This window comes from Oncorhynchus keta, chromosome 2, assembly GCF_023373465.1.
Source record: "Oncorhynchus keta strain PuntledgeMale-10-30-2019 chromosome 2, Oket_V2, whole genome shotgun sequence".
NCBI classification, from domain to species: domain Eukaryota; kingdom Metazoa; phylum Chordata; class Actinopteri; order Salmoniformes; family Salmonidae; genus Oncorhynchus; species Oncorhynchus keta.
The window spans coordinates 5,667,324-5,686,517 of record NC_068422.1 but is presented as its reverse complement, the minus strand read 5'-3'; the positions used below and the strand labels follow the sequence as shown (position 1 = coordinate 5,686,517).

At 46.3% G+C, this 19,194-nt stretch overlaps 3 protein-coding genes across 3 annotated transcripts in view; 2 read left to right on the top strand and 1 right to left on the bottom strand.

Moving 5' to 3' along the window:
• Positions 1–19,194, top strand: part of LOC118371013 (regulator of G-protein signaling 17-like) — a 373,137-nt gene that overhangs the window by 344,209 nt on the left and 9,734 nt on the right. The window lies entirely within an intron of this gene.
• LOC118376197 (tumor necrosis factor alpha-induced protein 3-like) lies at positions 161–14,009 on the top strand. Its single transcript, XM_052471044.1, is given in 10 exon segments — positions 161–434; positions 1,463–1,804; positions 7,921–8,111; positions 10,523–10,664; positions 10,930–11,100; positions 11,299–11,479; positions 11,743–11,867; positions 11,870–12,526; positions 12,817–13,031; positions 13,157–14,009. Coding segments are annotated over 9 exon segments (2,268 nt in total). The 5' UTR covers positions 161–434; positions 1,463–1,497; the 3' UTR covers positions 13,436–14,009.
• On the bottom strand, positions 13,966–18,171 carry LOC127913241 (uncharacterized). Its single transcript, XM_052485088.1, has 5 exons — positions 18,127–18,171; positions 16,435–17,964; positions 15,994–16,308; positions 15,427–15,804; positions 13,966–14,355 (listed from the first exon to the last, which is right to left on the bottom strand). The coding sequence occupies exons 1-5, from the start codon at positions 18,169–18,171 to the stop codon at positions 13,984–13,986; spliced, it is 2,640 nt and encodes an 879-aa protein (XP_052341048.1). The 3' UTR covers positions 13,966–13,983.

Here is a 19,194-nt window from a genome sequence, read left to right as displayed (position 1 = left end):
GTCTCATAAAACAATGACACTCCCTCTTTGTGCTCAATTACGCGCCTGCATTGTGCACAGTAGGTGGGACCAAGCATTTCAGTGCGCTATTCGTCACCAACACGACCCAGAGAACGTAGCTTAATGGCGTTTTGCTCAGACACCCCCTATGTTTTGTGAGCTGTAACTGCGTCTGAAGGCTGTGAGAGATAAGTGGAAAGTCCCTAACACTGGAAATCCCCTTTGTCTGCCTGGGCTTTTCCGCAGTCTGCATGAACTACATTAAGTTGGAGAACGTGATCTATGCTTTGACATGTAGAGTAAACATACCAACATATAATTGATTGTGAAGAAGGCTGAATGGCGCTGTTTGGACTGCTACGGTTACCCTGATTGAAGTGGCAGAGGACTACCAGGAGCATCCTTAGGGCTTTGTTGGTGGTCTTATTGCACAGGTAATATTCATTCATATTCTATATGTTTCTCTATCAATAATTGGAACTCATTTTCGTTTTAGCTTTTGAAATCTATTTACTATACGTTGTTGCATGGTTGTGTTTCTGGGGAGACAGACCGAGGTTGCGCACGTCGGTGGGCGCCATTGTTTACGAAGACGTCACCCTCAAGCAATTAAATATGGAATTAATAGTTCATGTTACATTTTAACTATGTGTATGACAATACTCGCGATGCAATGTTACAATGTTTCAAACGTTGCTGTCAGAGGAATGGACTAAGTAATTCGAACGTCAGTCAGCAGGCTCCTGTTACTGTCTTTTGTGTCAACTGCAGCGCTCATGATTCCCCGTGCTCTGACCAAAGTCTGCCAATATCGAAAGAGCGACACTCCTTATTACATAGATATTTAGAGGTTATTCTACAATTACATTATGCGCCTTCAATGTAGGCTATACTGTAATTGATGAAGGATGCTTGAATAGTTTTGTCACTGTACACGGTGCAACAAATATACAGTGTATACATCTTATTTTATCACATTGTAGTTAGGTACCTCTTCAATAAGATCATAAGAGCCTATTGTTATGTTATAAGTAATGCCTGACTGACAAGTTCCTGTTTCAATGGTCCTCCAATTTGACAAATGGAAAGAACTGTAAGGGTTTTAAATAGTTCCATTTTTATTATTATCAATCATTGCCAGTATATTCGAAGCATTACTTTTCTGTGATGGTGGTTGTGAGTGGGCCTTATTTTTTATTTTTTTTAACTAGCCTCTGCTTACAGCTGTCCTTTGGCTTAGGGTCTGAAAAATCACCTTCAGCTTGTAGAGGGTGCCTCTGTCCCATTGGGGCAACAGAGGTTGTGGGGGGATTCTAACTTGGAAAATAACACAAAAGCTGTCTTGTTTGTCTTTAGTCATGACCCCCACTTTGTCTAGTATTAGAAGTGGGCCATATAGTCCAGAGATCAGAACCACATGCTGCCAATGAAACCAACCAACAACTGTTTTCTTACTCTTCAGTTCTGCATTGGTACACGTTACATCTGGTGAACACCATGTCCCAGGGACAGAATTTCCTGCCCAAGTTCCTCTTTGTGAGTAACCTGCTGAAAGCGGTCAAGATCCGGGAGCGGGTGCCCAACGATGTAGTGAAGCCTGCGGGCAGTGAAAGCCTGATGTACCACCTGCGGGGCATGCACCGGTACACACTGGAAATGATCAGCATGAGCCAGTTCCCTCAGGCCTTCCAACAGGTCATTCAGGCAGCCATCTTGGACAGGGCCATGCAGAGCTCCCTAGAGCAGGAGAAGAAGCTCAACTGGTGCCATGAGGTCAAGAAAATGGTACCACTGAGGACCAATGGTAATGTATTAGTTTGGTTTGGGTGCCTTGTTGGTCATTCCAGTAGGAAGGTAGGAGGTATTTGTGAAAAGAGGGGGGGGGGGGGTTGAATGGTAACTAACATGACGCAGATTTACAGTACAGTATTTGTAGATCATAACGTCTAGAGTACTTATGTGGGACATCCCAAAGCAGAAATTCTATGATGTCATACTGATCATTTCCCCTCCATTGTTCTAAAGATCATGTTGACCGAGTTAATTCTGTTGACACATTCAAACTCTGTAATGATTTGTTTCTGTCTGCTTTGCAGTGGAGGTTTGGTTATACACCTTCTCTCAATAAGTTGCTAAGTGAGTTGGACCTTTATTCACAAATCGTCTTGACTCACACGTGGGTTAGTGACCATGTCAATCATGTCATTTCATTGAATCATTGCAAAGATAGAATGTTATTGTCAGGTGGATATATAACCAGGTTATTAGGTTTATTGTCTTATTAAGGGTAATATCTTACCTCACTCAAAACTAGTTCCCAACATCATCAACTAGAATTAGTTGTACAGGCATGTCTTACATTACAATGCTGATGGGTTCCCTCACTATCATGTGGTTGCCTTATTCCACATATAGCTGCTTAATAACTACAATCTTATTGTTAAGGTTAATTACTGCTGTGTTTTAATCCATGGTTTATTCACACCAAGACAAAAAGAGGACATAATATGGATTAATACACAGTAACCAATGAGGGTTTGTTGATCCTTTGCCAGTTTAATGCTGTCACACCATAGTAACAGTACATGAAACGTGAATAAAAAGCTCATGTATTTTCCCTATATGTTGAAACTAAAGTATTTCCAGTAAAATTATAGTGATAAGAGAAGTTTGTCTTCCAGTAAATCCAATCCAGAAAGACCCTTGACATGATACATATTTCCTTTCTATTGAGTGAGTGGAATTTCCTCATTTAAGTCTCTGGAGGGCCCACCCATGCCGAAATTTGGAAAATATAGAAGTCTTTGGAGGGCCCAGACAGGCCTTGATTTAGAAAATATAGAAGTCTCTGGAGGGCTCAGCCAGACCTTGATTTGGGAAATTATAGTATAGAGTAGCTTTTCCTATGAATGACATAGCAGCTATGACTTTTAGACTGAGGAGGACCACTCTGTCTGTTGCTGGCTGGCTGCTGACTCACTGGAATGAATCCATTGCGTAAGGTGACTGGTGAATAAGGACAGGACAGGAGTGGTAGAGGACTAGGGGAGGACAGGACAGGACCAGAGAGGTAGAGGAGGACTGTACCGGAGAGGTAGAGGAGGACAGGAGAGATAGAGGAGGACATATTGGCCATATACCACAAATACCTTATTGCCTTATCACTATTATAAACTGGTTACCAACGTAATTAGACCAGTAAATTGTACTTTTTTGTCATACCCATGGAATACGGTCTGATATACCATGGCTTTCAGCCAATCAGCATTCAGGACTCAAAACAACCAGTTTATATTACATATTACATAGTTGTAATAGTAATGCACATATTATGATAGTGATACACATTACAAAAGTATAATATTTGAGAGCATACAGTATGTAAAAACAGTGTTGCACTTATCGCAACACAGTGTCCACCTCTACTGGTGTTTTCAGCACGCTGTCCACCTCTACTGGTGTATTTGACACGCTGTCCACCTCTACTAGTGTATTCAGCACGCTGTCCACCTCTACTGGTGTTTTCAGCACGCTGTCCACCTCTACTGGTGTATTCAACACGCTGTCCACCTCTACTGGTGTATTCAACACGCTGTCCACCTCTACTGGTGTATTTGACACGCTGTCCACCTCTACTGGTGTATTTGACACGCTGTCCACCTCTACTAGTGTATTCAGCACGCTGTCCACCTCTACTGGTGTTTTCAGTACGCTGTCCACCTCTACTGGTGTATTCAACAAGCTGTCCACCTCTACTGGTGTATTCAACACGCTGTCCACCTCTACTGGTGTATTTGACACGCTGTCCACCTCTACTAGTGTATTCGACACGCTGTCCACCTCTACTAGTGTATTCGACACGCTGTCCACCTCTACTGGTGTATTCGACACGCTGTCCACCACTACTGGTGTATTCGACACGCTGTCCACCTCTACTAGTGTATTCGACACGCTGTCCAACTCTACTGGTGTATTCGACACGCTGTCCACCTCTACTGGTGTATTTGACACGCTGTCCACCTCTACTAGTGTATTCGACACGCTGTCCACCTCTACTGTTGTTTTCGACACGCTGTCCACCTCTACTGTTGTTTTCGACACGCTGTTCACCTCTACTGGTATATTTGACACGCTGTCGACCTCTACTGGTGTATTCGACACGCTGTCCACCTCTACTGGTGTATTCAACACGCTGTCCACCTCTACTGGTGTATTCGACACGCTGTCCACCTCTACTGGTGTATTCGACACGCTGTCCACCTCTACTGGTGTATTCGACACGCTGTCCACCTCTACTGGTGTATTCGACACGCTGTCCACCTCTACTGGTGTATTTGACACGCTGTCCACCTCTACTAGTGTATTCGACACGCTGTCCACCTCTACTGGTGTATTCGACAGGCTGTCCACCTCTACCGGTGTATTCGACACGCTGTCCACCTCTACTAGTGTATTCGACACGCTGTCCACCTCTACTGGTGTATTCGACAGGCTGTCCACCTCTACTGGTGTATTCGACAGGCTGTCCACCTCTACTAGTGTATTCGACACGCTGTCCACCTCTACTGGTGTATTCAACACGCTGTCCACCTCTACTAGTGTATTCGACAGGCTGTCCACCTCTACTGGTGTATTCGACACGCTGTCCACCTTTACTGGTGTATTCGACATGCTGTCCACCTCTACTGGTGTATTCGACACACTGTCCACCTCTACTGGTGTATTCGACACGTTGTCCACCTCTACTGGTGTATTTGACACGCTGTCCACCTCTACTGGTGTATTCGACACGCTGTCCAACTCTACTGGTGTATTCGACAGGCTGTCCACCTCTACTGGTGTATTCGACACGCTGTCCACCTCTACTGGTGTATTTGACACGCTGTCCACCTCTACTGGTGGATTTGACACGCTGTCCACCTCTACTGGTGTATTCGACACGCTGTCCAACTCTACTGGTGTATTCGACATGCTGTCCACCTCTACTGGTGTATTCGACACGCTGTCGACCTCTACTGGTGTATTCGACATGCTGTCCACCTCTACTGGTGTATTCGACACGCTGTCCACCTCCACTGGTGTATTCGACATGCTGTCCAACTCTACTGGTGTATTCGACACGCTGTCCACCTCTACTAGTGTATTTTACACGCTGTCCACCTCTACTGGTGTATTCGACACGCTGTCCAACTCTACTGGTGTATTCGACACGCTGTCCACCTCTACTAGTGTATTTTACACGCTGCCCACCTCTACTGGTGTTTTCGACAAGCTGTCCACCTCTACTGGTGTATTCGACACGCTGTCCACCTCTACTGATGTATTCGACACGCTGTCCACCTCTACTGATGTATTCGACATGCTGTCCACCTCTACTGGTGTTTTCAGCACGCTGTCCACCTCTACTGGTGTTTTCAGCACGCTGTCCACCTCTACTGGTGTTTTCAGCACGCTGTCCACCTCTACTGATGTATTCGACACGCTGTCCACCTCTACTGGTGTATTCGACACGCTGTCCACCTCTACTGGTGTTTTCAGCACGCTGTCCACCTCTACTGGTGTATTCAACACGCTGTCCACCTCTACTGGTGTATTCGACACGCTGTCCACCTCTACTGATGTATTCGACACGCTGTCCACCTCTACTGATGTATTCGACATGCTGTCCACCTCTACTGGTGTTTTCAGCACGCTGTCCACCTCTACTGGTGTTTTCAGCACGCTGTCCACCTCTACTGGTGTTTTCAGCACGCTGTCCACCTCTACTGATGTATTCGACACGCTGTCCACCTCTACTGGTGTATTCGACACGCTGTCCACCTCTACTGGTGTTTTCAGCACGCTGTCCACCTCTACTGGTGTATTCAACACGCTGTCCACCTCTACTGGTGTATTCGACACGCTGTCCACCTCTACTGGTGTATTCGACACGCTGTCCACCTCTACTGGTGTATTCGACACGCTGTCCACCTCTACTGATGTATTCGACACGCTGTCCACCTCTACTGGTGTTTTCAACACGCTGTCCACCTCTACTGGTGTTTTCAACATGCTGTCCACCTCTACTGGTGTATTCAACACGCTGTCCACCTCTACTGGTGTTTTCAACACGCTGTCCACCTCTACTGATGTATTCGACATGGCGGAAGACAAAAAGAGGAAGGCCGAAGGTATTCAGTGTCGGAACTCAGAACTTCTTCTTTTAGGTAAAGAAATATGCGGGTGTAAAATATAAAAATATATCATACCACACGAAAATGAGATCTCTATTGGTTGTTGGTGAAGCTCGTGTATAGAAAACATTCCAGCCGAGCCAAGCACCGCCCCTCTGGAAAGTCCAGGGCCACATGTCTCGGATGTCTCTGGAGTAGCTGACAAGGGGAAGAAAGAGTCAAATGGCAGCTTCACGGCACTTAGTCACAGAGAACCACAATCAGGGAAATTCCTCTCTTTGGTGTGGCAGGCAGCAGGGTATTTCAAATGCTTTAGGCCCATTTTGTTACAATGACAAAAAGACCCCACCGCCCTGCAGTAAGAGTCAGACGGTTTGTCTGCCAGATGGTTTATCATTGATTTCTTAAACTAGGAATTAAACCTGCAAATGCAACTTTACCTGATTTACTCATTTTGCCCATCTGTCTGCCTCTCCAGTCATCACTGAAGGCTTGTTATTTCATTCTCTTATTTAGTTTAGGTTGTTTTAGTGTTAACGTGCCAAGGGAGCATATGACGGCCTAATTAAACTACAGTTAGAGTTTAAACCAATACTGTATGTGTCATTGGCCTAGTGGTCCAGTCTGTTTTAGCCATGTTGTATGGCATGAAGACGACCATAGAAGGCAACACATGGAAAGCGACAAAAGTACACCACACAAACCAACAGTGCTGATATTCTGTGACATCATTTCCACTGTAAGGTGATGAATGGTGGTCAGATATAACAAACCAACAGTGCTGATATTCTGTGACATCATTTCCACTGTAAGGTGATGAATGGTGGTCAGATATAACAAACCAACAGTGCTGATATTCTGTGACATCATTTCCACTGTAAGGTGATGAATGGTGGTCAGATATAACAAACCAACAGTGCTGATATTCTGTGACATCATTTCCACTGTAAGGTGATGAATGGTGGTCAGATATAACAAACCAACAGTGCTGATATTCTGTGACATCATTTCCACTGTAAGGTGATGAATGGTGGTCAGATATAACAAACCAACAGTGCTGATATTCTGTGACATCATTTCCACTGTAAGGTGATGAATGGTGGTCAGATATAACAAACCAACAGTGCTGATATTCTGTGACATCATTTCCACTGTAAGGTGATGAATGGTGGTCAGATATAACAAACCAACAGTGCTGATAGTCTATGATATCAAACTTTCTCAGGCCATTTTATATTTCCTCTGTAATGGTGGTCAGATATAACAGATGCCTAAAGAGAGCTGCAAGAGCTGCTCTGGAAATCCCCTCTCCTTTTCCTCCTTTTTCTCAGAGCGATATATAGGTCTTTGTCGGCGATGGATAGTTTTGCTGTTAATAACTCGCAGTCTTACCTGTGGTGATGGGAAGTTTGTATTTCACAAACACAGAATCGTAGTAAAGAGTTGTATTAGTAACGGAACTGTAGATAAACTTACCCTCCACTCTACATGCCTGGATCAAACCAGATGGAACTTTACAAAGTTTGAATGTGTGAACATAATAAATTCTCAGCAACAAAGGAGTGATCAAATTAAGAATCAAATCAAATCAAATTTATTTATATAGCCCTTCGTACATCAGCTGATATCTCAAAGTGCTGTACAGAAACCCAGCCTAAAACCCCAAACAGCAAGCAATGCAGGTGTAAGAGCCTACACTTGTATGTAATATCTGCCCCCATATGTCATGGCTTTGTGTGTGTTGCAGGAGATGGGAACTGTCTTCTCCATGCTGCCTCTCAGTACATGCTGGGGGTGCAGGACACAGACCTGGTCCTGAGGAAGGCCCTGCACAGTGTGCTCAAGGAGAACGAAACAGGCAACTTTAGAGCCCGTTTCCAGACAGAGCTACTGCAGTCTCAGGAGTTCACCCAGACTGGCCTGCGTTACAGCACTATGGTGAGGAACGGAGGCCCCATCTACGACCAGGATTGTGTTTGAATAACAGACCTCCTCTACGACCAGGATGGTGTTACTATAGCAGACCTCCTCCATGACCAGGATGATGTTACTATAGCAGACCTCCTCTATGACCAGGATGGTGTTACTATAGCAGACCTCCTCTACGATCAGGATGGTGTTACTATAGCAGACCTCCTCTATGACCAGGATGATGTTACTATAGCAGACCTCCTCTACGACCAGGATGGTGTTACTATAGCAGACCTCCTCTATGACCAGGAGGATGTTACTATAGCAGACCTCCTCTATGACCAGGAGGATGTTACTATAGCAGACCTCCTCTATGACCAGGATGATGTTACTATAGCAGACCTCCTCTACGACCAGGATGATGTTACTATAGCAGACCTCCTCTACGACCAGGATGATGTTACTATAGCAGACCTCCTCTACGACCAGGATGATGTTACTATAGCAGACCTCCTCTATGACCAGGATGGTGTTACTATAGCAGACCTCCTCTACGACCAGGATGATGTTACTATAGCAGACCTCCTCTATGACCAGGATGGTGTTACTATAGCAGACCTCCTCTATGACCAGGATGATGTTACTATAGCAGACCTCCTCTACGACCAGGATGATGTTACTATAGCAGACCTCTACGACCAGGATGGTGTTACTATAGCAGACCTCCTCTACGACCAGGATGATGTTACTATAGCAGACCTCCTCTATGACCAGGATGATGTTACTATAGCAGACCTGGGCCAAAGTACATAACGTCAAATACTTGAAAAGTGTAGTAAGATGTGTGCTTAATTTAGTAGTATCACCCAGGTCTATTACTAGTATCACCCAGGCATGTTAGTAGTATCCCCTGTTACTAGTATCACCCAGGTCTGTTAGTAGTATCACCCAGGTCTGTTAGTAGTATCACCCAGGTATTTTACTAGTATCACCCAGGTCTGTTAGTCTGTTAGTAGTATCACCCAGGTCTGTTGGTAGTTTCACCCAGGTCTGTTAGTAATATCACCCAGGTCTGTTAGTAGTGTCACCCAGGTCTGTTCGTAGTATCACCCAGATCTGTTAGTAGTATCACCCAGGTCTGGTAGTAGTATCACCTGTTGGTAGTATCACCCAGGTCTGTTAGTAGTATCACCCAGGTCTGTTAGTAGTATCACCTTTTACTAGTATCACCCAGGTATGTTAGTAGTATAACCTGTTACTAGTATCACCCAGGTCTGTTAGTAGTATCACCTGTTAGTAGTATCACTCAGGTCTGTTAGTAGTATCACCCAGGTCTGTAAGTAGTTTCACCCAGGTCTGTCAGTAGTATCACCCAGGTCTGTTAGTAGTATCACCCAGGTATGTTAGTAGTATCACCCAGGTCTGTTACTGGTATCACCCATGTCTGTTACTAGTATCACCCAGGTCTGTTGCTAGTATCACCCAGGTCTGTTGCTAGTATCACCCAGGTCTGTTGCTAGTATCACCCAGGTCTGTTAGTAGTATCACCTGTTGGTAGTTTCAACGAGGTCTGTTAGTAGTATCACCCAGGTCTGTAAGTAGTTTCACCCAGGTCTGTCAGTCGTATCACCTGTTAGTAGTATCACTCAGGTCTGTTAGTAGTATCACCCAGGTCTGTAAGTAGTTTCACCTAGGTCTGTCAGTAGTATCACCCATGTCTGCTAGTAGTATCACCCAGGTATGTTAGTAGTATCACCCAGGTCTGTTGCTAGTATCACCCAGGTCTGTTGCTAGTATCACCCAGGTCTGTTAGTAGTATCACCTGTTGGTAGTTTCAACCAGGTCTGTTAGTAGTATCACCCAGGTCTGTAAGTAGTTTCACCCAGGTCTGTCAGTCGTATCACCTGTTAGTAGTATCACCTGTTAGTAGTATCACTCAGGTCTGTTAGTAGTATCACCCAGGACTGTAAGTAGTTTCACCTAGGTCTGTCAGTAGTATCACCCATGTCTGTTAGTAGTATCACCCAGGTATGTTAGTAGTATCACTCAGGTCTGTTACTAGTATCACCCATGTCTGTTACTAGTATCACCCAGGTCTGTTGCTAGTATCACCCAGGTCTGTTAGTAGTATCACCTGTTGGTAGTTTCAACCAGGTCTGTTAGTAGTATCACCCAGGTCTGTTAGTAGTATCACCTGTTGGTAGTATCACCAACTGTGGTTAGTAGGATCACCCAGGTCTGTTAGTAGTATCACCTGTTGGTAGTTTCAACCAGGTCTGTTAGTAGTATCACCCAGGTCTGTTAGTAGTATCACCTGTTGGTAGTATCACCAACTGTGGTTAGTAGTATCACCCAGGTCTGTTAGTAGTATCACCTGTTAGTAGGATCATGATGTTTATAGCAGCTAAATTGGTTGTAATTGATTATTCTTCTGTCAGAATTGGGAGGAGGAATGGGAGAAGATCATCAAGATGGCTTCGCCTGTGTCCAGCCGCAATGGGCTGCAGTTTGACTCCCTGGAGGACATGCACATCTTTATCCTCTCCAACATCCTCCGCAGGCCCATCATCATCATCGCAGGTACAGCCTTCCTCAATGGACCCTCTCATCACTCAGTTCATCAGAAGTTCAAACGCAGACGTATATGCAGTTTCTGTAGGTCTTTCTGTAGATTTGTCTACTACAGCAGTAGAATCAGTCAGTGCGCTGTCTTTTTGTAGGTCTGTCTACTATAGCAGTAGAAGTAGTCAGTGTGCTGTGTCTGTAGGTTTGCCTACTACAGTAGTAGAAGCAGTCAGTGTGCTGTATTGTGTTCAGTGACTAACTCATGGCTGTATCCTTACAGACCAGGTGCTGCGCAGCATGAGGTCCTGCTCCTCCTTCTCTCCCCTCAACGTGGGGGGCATCTACCTTCCTCTGCACTGGCCTCCAAGGGAGTGCTACAAGTACCCCATAGTGCTCGGCTACGACTCCCAGCACTTTGCCCCCCTCATCACCATCAAAGACAGTGGTCCAGGTGTGAACAGTAACCGTCATTGATAGATTACTGTGTTGAGAAGTGCTTGTAGGATGAAGGGGAATGTGACCTATCTTCCACATCTTACTAAATTGGGTCATTTATTGTGCTGTTTTGGTGTACAGTGTCATTGTGTCCCAGAAAGGTGCTAGCTATATACTACTTCCTGTTTATCATCATTATGACTGTGTGCCCCAGAGATCCGAGCAGTGCCGCTGATCAACCCGGGCCGCGGGGGCTTCGAGGAGCTCAACGTGCACTTCTTGATGGAGAAGGAGCAGACGCAGAAGGAGAGGCTTCTGAAGGACTACCTAATGCTGATGGAGATCCCTGTCATTGGACTGGGCTACGATACCACACGCATCATCAACGCTGCCAGGTGGGTGGGACTCTAGAGCCATGGAGAACGATAGAGAAAAGGATGTAAAGCACTGTTTAAAAAGCACAATACAAATCTGTTTTTAAAAAGTCTTAATAGTAGTGTAATAGTAGTAGTAATAATAGTGCTTTATTTATTGGGGTGGGTCAAGTTGAGAACCAATTGAGAACCAATTGTCATTATTGACGACCTGGCAGCCTGGCCAAGAGGTGTATAATTATACTATCAGTAGTATTGATTGTGTTGCGTGCTGCCTTTCCCAGGCTGGATGAAGGGAACCTGCCTGAGGACATGAACCTGATGGAGGACTACCTCCAGTTGGTCAACCACGAGTACAAGCGCTGGCAGGAGGACAAGGACCAACTGTGGGCCCCCCACCCCCATAGACCACCCCCTTCTCCGTGTCTCAGCTGTCCCTCATCGAGATCCGATGTGCCACACCACGATGCACCTTCTACGTCTCCGTGGACACCCAGCCACACTGCCACGAGTGCTTTGAGAAACGCAAGGGCCAGCCTAATGGGAGGATAGAGGCTGCCCCTATGAAAGGCGGAAATCAGGCTTGTGAGCCAGGGTGTAGTAGTAGAGTACGGCCCAGCCCTTCTGGCTACCTGGCGATGTTATCCAGCCCGCTCTCCGTCGCTACACCGCGCTCGGCGTCCTGCTGTTACAGCGAAACCCACGCCATGAAGTGCAAGATGCCTGGCTGCGTTTTCACCCGCAGCAAGGAGCACAATGGTCTGTGTGAACACTGCTTTAACAGCCGGCAGAATGCACGAGGAAGGTGCGGCATGTGCCACCAGGAGGCCTTCAGGATATTTAACGGACTGTGCCCCCCTTGCTTCCAGAGTACTGGCACAGAGCGGGGTGAGGAGCCCCAGCCGCCGGCAGCAGCGTCCTCTTCTGGGTCGCTATGGACCCAGCCCCCGCCCAGGGAAACTGAGTGCTCGGGCCGACCCTGTAAACGGTCGGGATGCCAGTTCTTTGGGACTCAACAGAAGCGTGGATTCTGCACCATCTGCTATGTGGACTATCAGACCAACCACCGTAAGTCTAACCAGATGCTTGTTCTTAGTCATTTTAACAAGAAATGCTTTTCTTTTCATGTCCCAGCAAAATATATAGAAGGAATCAGGCCACATCAAAAGCCACAGCTGTCATGTCTTATCTTGGTGTACTTATTTCAGTATACTTAGAAACAACATGAAACTAACTCAATGTTTATACCAGACAGAACTGGAAAAGCTGCAAATTTACCTGAATCTCAAGAATAGTTGATATTGTGTGTGGTCCTATGTTAGTTTGACATGTGGTTTCTCTGGGTTTATCTCCTCCAGTAGGGACCCTTCCTCCTCCTGCTCCAATCCAGACTCGCCATGCGTCGGAGGCAGGCTTCCAGAATGCTTCGCGCTGTCAGGGCCTGGGGTGTGGGGCCATGGGCAATGCCATGCTGGAGGGCTACTGTAACAAGTGCTTCTTTAACGAGCAGAGCTCCAGGTTCAACCAGAATGCTACCCGGGCTCCCGGTGCCCACTCCCCTCCACTGGTGATGGTGAGTGTCTCACTCCCTCTCACACAGGGCCCAGTGGCTGTACACCACATCTTGAATTGAAAATCATTTTTACAGTTTCAGAGTGTAGAATGATTTGTTTCCTCTTTGTTTTTCTCTATCTGCAGCGGACTGCTAAACCAGAACAAGACAAACCCAGAAAGACCCAGACCCAGGCCACGTGCAGATGGAATGGCTGCAGTAACTTCTCCCCCGGCAGCACAGACCCGTGTCCAGAGTGCCGGGCCACACGGGGGCAGAGAGAGAGCCGCAGGGAGAGGGCAGGGGCACCTAAGGAGACGATGAAGCAGAGTTGTAAAGCCCAAGGCTGTGACCACTATGCCAACATAGAGAAGCAAGGCTTCTGTAACGAATGTGACCACTTTAAGCAGGTCTACAGGGGGTGAGCCCAAAGGTTTGGGGAAGATTAAAATGGTCGTGCCACCATGCTAGTCAAAGCATCTCTGAAACTAGTGACCCTAAGGCCAGACGCCCGTTTTAACATGTGCTCATGAAGAGAAAAGAGCAGGGGCAGTAGAAATGGCAGGCAGAATACCTCTTAGTGCAATTATTATTATCCCACGTGTACAGGATGAAAGGTGAGGTATACGTGTCAGACAACAGACAACGTGTACAGTATCATGCTGTATTACTGATTGTATCTTGAAAAAGCGCAATACGTAAGCTGCTTAATAATACGGCCAAGCAATCGACCAAAATTCTGACAACTGCAAAGTTGTGCCAAAGCCATCACGACCACTAACAAAATGAGAGTTTGGTCAGTAGAAATGTGGTTTAAACAGGATTAGGTACAGTCAAAACTGTTCCATACCTAGACAGCTAATGTACAGTATCTGAGTGATTGTGAGTGGGCAGTACCCTTAAGTACTGAATGGTGCTACTTGAACAGAACTCAAACGTAGAGGTTATGTTACATGACAGAGAAAAACGGTAGTTAAATCTCCATAATATTCAACCTCAGTACATATGCTGTTGTGTTCTTGTTTTCAACCTCTCCCACCACCACATAGATGTCTGCTGGCAGTACATATGCTGTTGTGTTCTTGTTTTCAACCTCTCCCACCACCACATAGATGTCTGCTGGCAGTACATATGCTGTTGTGTTCTTGTTTTCAACCTCTCCCACCACCACATAGATGTCTGCTGGCAGTACATATGCTGTTGTGTTCTTGTTTTCAACCTCTCCCACCACCACATAGATGTCTGCTGGCAGTACATATGCTGTTGTGTTCTTGTTTTCAACCTCTCCCACCACCACACAGATGTCTGCTGGCAGTACATATGCTGTTGTGTTCTTGTTTTCAACCTCTCCCACCACCACACAGATGTCTGCTGGCAGTACATATGCTGTTGTGTTCTTGTTTTCAACCTCTCCCACCACCACACAGATGTCTGCTGGCAGTACATATGCTGTTGTGTTCTTGTTTTCAACCTCTCCCACCACCACACAGATGTCTGCTGGCAGTACATATGCTGTTGTGTTCTTGTTTTCAACCTCTCCCACCACCACACAGATGTCTGCTGGCAGTACATATGCTGTTGTGTTCTTGTTTTCAACCTCTCCCACCACCACACAGATGTCTGCTGGCAGTACATATGCTGTTGTGTTCTTGTTTTCAACCTCTCCCACCACCACACAGATGTCTGCTGGCAGTACATATGCTGTTGTGTTCTTGTTTTCAACCTCTCCCACCACCACACAGATGTCTGCTGGCAGTACATATGCTGTTGTGTTCTTGTTTTCAACCTCTCCCACCACCACACAGATGTCTGCTGGCAGTACATATGCTGTTGTGTTCTTGTTTTCAACCTCTCCCACCACCACACAGATGTCTGCTGGCAGTACATATGCTGTTGTGTTCTTGTTTTCAACCTCTCCCACCACCACACAGATGTCTGCTGGCAGTACATATGCTGTTGTGTTCTTGTTTTCAACCTCTCCCACCACCACACAGATGTCTGCTGGCAGTACATATGCTGTTGTGTTCTTGTTTTCAACCTCTCCCACCACCACACAGATGTCTGCTGGCAGTACATATGCTGTTGTGTTCTTGTTTTCAACCTCTCCCACCACCACACAGATGTCTGCTGGCAGTACATATGCTGTTGTGTTCTTGTTTTCAACCTCTCCCACCACCACACAGATGTCTGCTGGCAGTACATATGCTGTTGTGTTCTTGTTTTCAACCTCTCCCACCACCACACAGATGTCTGCTGGCAGTACATATGCTGTTGTGTTCTTGTTTTCAACCTCTCCCACCACCACACAGATGTCTGCTGGCAGTACATATGCTGTTGTGTTCTTGTTTTCAACCTCTCCCACCACCACACAGATGTCTGCTGGCAGTACATATGCTGTTGTGTTCTTGTTTTCAACCTCTCCCACCACCACATAGATGTCTGCTGGCAGTACATATGCTGTTGTGTTCTTGTTTTCAACCTCTCCCACCACCACATAGATGTCTGCTGGCAGTACATATGCTGTTGTGTTCTTGTTTTCAACCTCTCCCACCACCACATAGATGTCTGCTGGCAGTACATATGCTGTTGTGTTCTTGTTTTCAACCTCTCCCACCACCACACAGATGTCTGCTGGCAGTACATATGCTGTTGTGTTCTTGTTTTCAACCTCTCCCACCACCACATAGATGTCTGCTGGCAGTACATATGCTGTTGTGTTCTTGTTTTCAACCTCTCCCACCACCACACAGATGTCTGCTGGCAGTACATATGCTGTTGTGTTCTTGTTTTCAACCTCTCCCACCACCACACAGATGTCTGCTGGCAGTACATATGCTGTTGTGTTCTTGTTTTCAACCTCTCCCACCACCACACAGATGTCTGCTGGCAGTACATATGCTGTTGTGTTCTTGTTTTCAACCTCTCCCACCACCACACAGATGTCTGCTGGCAGTACATATGCTGTTGTGTTCTTGTTTTCAACCTCTCCCACCACCACATAGATGTCTGCTGGCAGTACATATGCTGTTGTGTTCTTGTTTTCAACCTCTCCCACCACCACACAGATGTCTGCTGGCAGTACATATGCTGTTGTGTTCTTGTTTTCAACCTCTCCCACCACCACATAGATGTCTGCTGGCAGTACATATGCTGTTGTGTTCTTGTTTTCAACCTCTCCCACCACCACATAGATGTCTGCTGGCAGTACATATGCTGTTGTGTTCTTGTTTTCAACCTCTCCCACCACCACACAGATGTCTGCTGGCAGTACATATGCTGTTGTGTTCTTGTTTTCAACCTCTCCCACCACCACACAGATGTCTGCTGGCAGTACATATGCTGTTGTGTTCTTGTTTTCAACCTCTCCCACCACCACACAGATGTCTGCTGGCAGTACATATGCTGTTGTGTTCTTGTTTTCAACCTCTCCCACCACCACATAGATGTCTGCTGGCAGTACATATGCTGTTGTGTTCTTGTTTTCAACCTCTCCCACCACCACACAGATGTCTGCTGGCAGTACATATGCTGTTGTGTTCTTGTTTTCAACCTCTCCCACCACCACATAGATGTCTGCTGGCAGTACATATGCTGTTGTGTTCTTGTTTTCAACCTCTCCCACCACCACACAGATGTCTGCTGGCAGTACATATGCTGTTGTGTTCTTGTTTTCAACCTCTCCCACCACCACATAGATGTCTGCTGGCAGTACATATGCTGTTGTGTTCTTGTTTTCAACCTCTCCCACCACCACACAGATGTCTGCTGGCAGTACATATGCTGTTGTGTTCTTGTTTTCAACCTCTCCCACCACCACACAGATGTCTGCTGGCAGTACATATGCTGTTGTGTTCTTGTTTTCAACCTCTCCCACCACCACACAGATGTCTGCTGGCAGTACATATGCTGTTGTGTTCTTGTTTTCAACCTCTCCCACCACCACACAGATGTCTGCTGGCAGTACATATGCTGTTGTGTTCTTGTTTTCAACCTCTCCCACCACCACATAGATGTCTGCTGGCAGTACATATGCTGTTGTGTTCTTGTTTTCAACCTCTCCCACCACCACATAGATGTCTGCTGGCAGTACATATGCTGTTGTGTTCTTGTTTTCAACCTCTCCCACCACCACACAGATGTCTGCTGGCAGTACATATGCTGTTGTGTTCTTGTTTTCAACCTCTCCCACCACCACATAGATGTCTGCTGGCAGTACATATGCTGTTGTGTTCTTGTTTTCAACCTCTCCCACCACCACATAGATGTCTGCTGGCAGTACATATGCTGTTGTGTTCTTGTTTTCAACCTCTCCCACCACCACATAGATGTCTGCTGGCAGTACATATGCTGTTGTGTTCTTGTTTTCAACCTCTCCCACCACCACACAGATGTCTGCTGGCAGTACATATGCTGTTGTGTTCTTGTTTTCAACCTCTCCCACCACCACACAGATGTCTGCTGGCAGTACATATGCTGTTGTGTTCTTGTTTTCAACCTCTCCCACCACCACACAGATGTCTGCTGGCAGTACATATGCTGTTGTGTTCTTGTTTTCAACCTCTCCCACCACCACACAGATGTCTGCTGGCAGTACATATGCTGTTGTGTTCTTGTTTTCAACCTCTCCCACCACCACATAGATGTCTGCTGGCAGTACATATGCTGTTGTGTTCTTGTTTTCAACCTCTCCCACCACCACATAGATGTCTGCTGGCAGTACATATGCTGTTGTGTTCTTGTTTTCAACCTCTCCCACCACCACATAGATGTCTGCTGGCAGTACATATGCTGTTGTGTTCTTGTTTTCAACCTCTCCCACCACCACACAGATGTCTGCTGGCAGTACATATGCTGTTGTGTTCTTGTTTTCAACCTCTCCCACCACCACACAGATGTCTGCTGGCAGTACATATGCTGTTGTGACGTTGTTTGCTGTCAACCACGTTTTGCATCTCTACTGTAGAAGTCCAAGTTAGCGCTTGCCCTGAGAGTTGTACCATGTTACAGTGTGTTCTCTATGTGGTAATGCTGGGCAATTACCTTCACACGGACTCCTAGTTAATGAGTTACTTATAGATGAGAGCAGAGTTCAGTTGATCCCGTCCAATGGGATTGCCAGTGAGGAAAGGAGTGTGTGTTTGGAGGTAAGGAAGGAGAACATAAAGGCAGGAGAAATCCCCGTAGAGCTCAACACCTCATTCAGAGGAGGGAGAACATAAATCCAGGAGAAATCCCCGTAGAGCTCAACACCCCATTCAGAGGAGGGAGAACATAAATCCAGGAGAAATCCCCGTAGAGCTCAACACCCCATTCAGAGGAGGGAGAACATAAATCCAGGAGAAATTCCCGTAGAGCTCAACACCCCATTCAGAGGAGGGAGAACATAAATCCAGGAGAAATTCCCGTAGAGCTCAACACCCCATTCAGAGGAGGGAGAACATAAATCCAGGAGAAATCCCTGTAGAGCTCAACACCCCATTCAGAGGAGGGAGAACATAAATCCAGGAGAAATCCCCGTAGAGCTCAACACCCCATTCAGAGGAAGGAGAACATAAATCCAGGAGAAATTCCCGTAGAGCTCAACATCCCATTCAGAGGAGGGAGAACATAAATCCAGGAGAAATCCCCGTAGAGCTCAACACCTCATTCAGAGGAGGGAGAACATAAATCCAGGAGAAATCCCCGTAGAGCTCAACACCCCATTCAGAGGAGGGAGAACATAAATCCAGGAGAAATCCCCGTAGAGCTCAACACCTCATTCAGAGGAGGGAGAACATAAATCCAGGAGAAATCCCCGTAGAGCTCAACACCTCATTCAGAGGAGGGAGAACATAAATCCAGGAGAAATCCCCGTAGAGCTCAACACCCCATTCAGAGGAGGGAGAACATAAATCCAGGAGAAATCCCTGTAGAGCTCAACACCCCATTCAGAGGAGGGAGAACATAAATCCAGGAGAAATCCCCGTAGAGCTCAACATCCCATTCAGAGGAGGGAGAACATAAATCCAGGAGAAATCCCCGTAGAGCTCAACACCCCATTCAGAGGAGGGAGAACATAAATCCAGGAGAAATCCCCGTAGAGCTCAACACCCCATTCAGAGGAGGGAGAACATAAATCCAGGAGAAATCCCCGTAGAGCTCAACACCCCATTCAGAGGAGGGAGAACATAAATCCAGGAGAAAT

What these genes read in the sequence shown, in the direction of transcription:
- LOC127913241 (XM_052485088.1), bottom strand. Translation starts at nt 18,171, where the DNA reads ATGTTCTCCTTCCTTACCTCCAAACACACACTCCTTTCCTCACTG. An exon ending in TCTATGTGGTGGTGGGAGAG is followed by an intron (nt 16,309 to 16,434) that starts GTTGAAAACAAG and finishes GTGGTGGGAGAG; the next exon opens with GTTGAAAACAAGAACACAAC. An exon ending in TCTATGTGGTGGTGGGAGAG is followed by an intron (nt 14,356 to 15,426) that starts GTTGAAAACAAG and finishes GTGGTGGGAGAG; the next exon opens with GTTGAAAACAAGAACACAAC.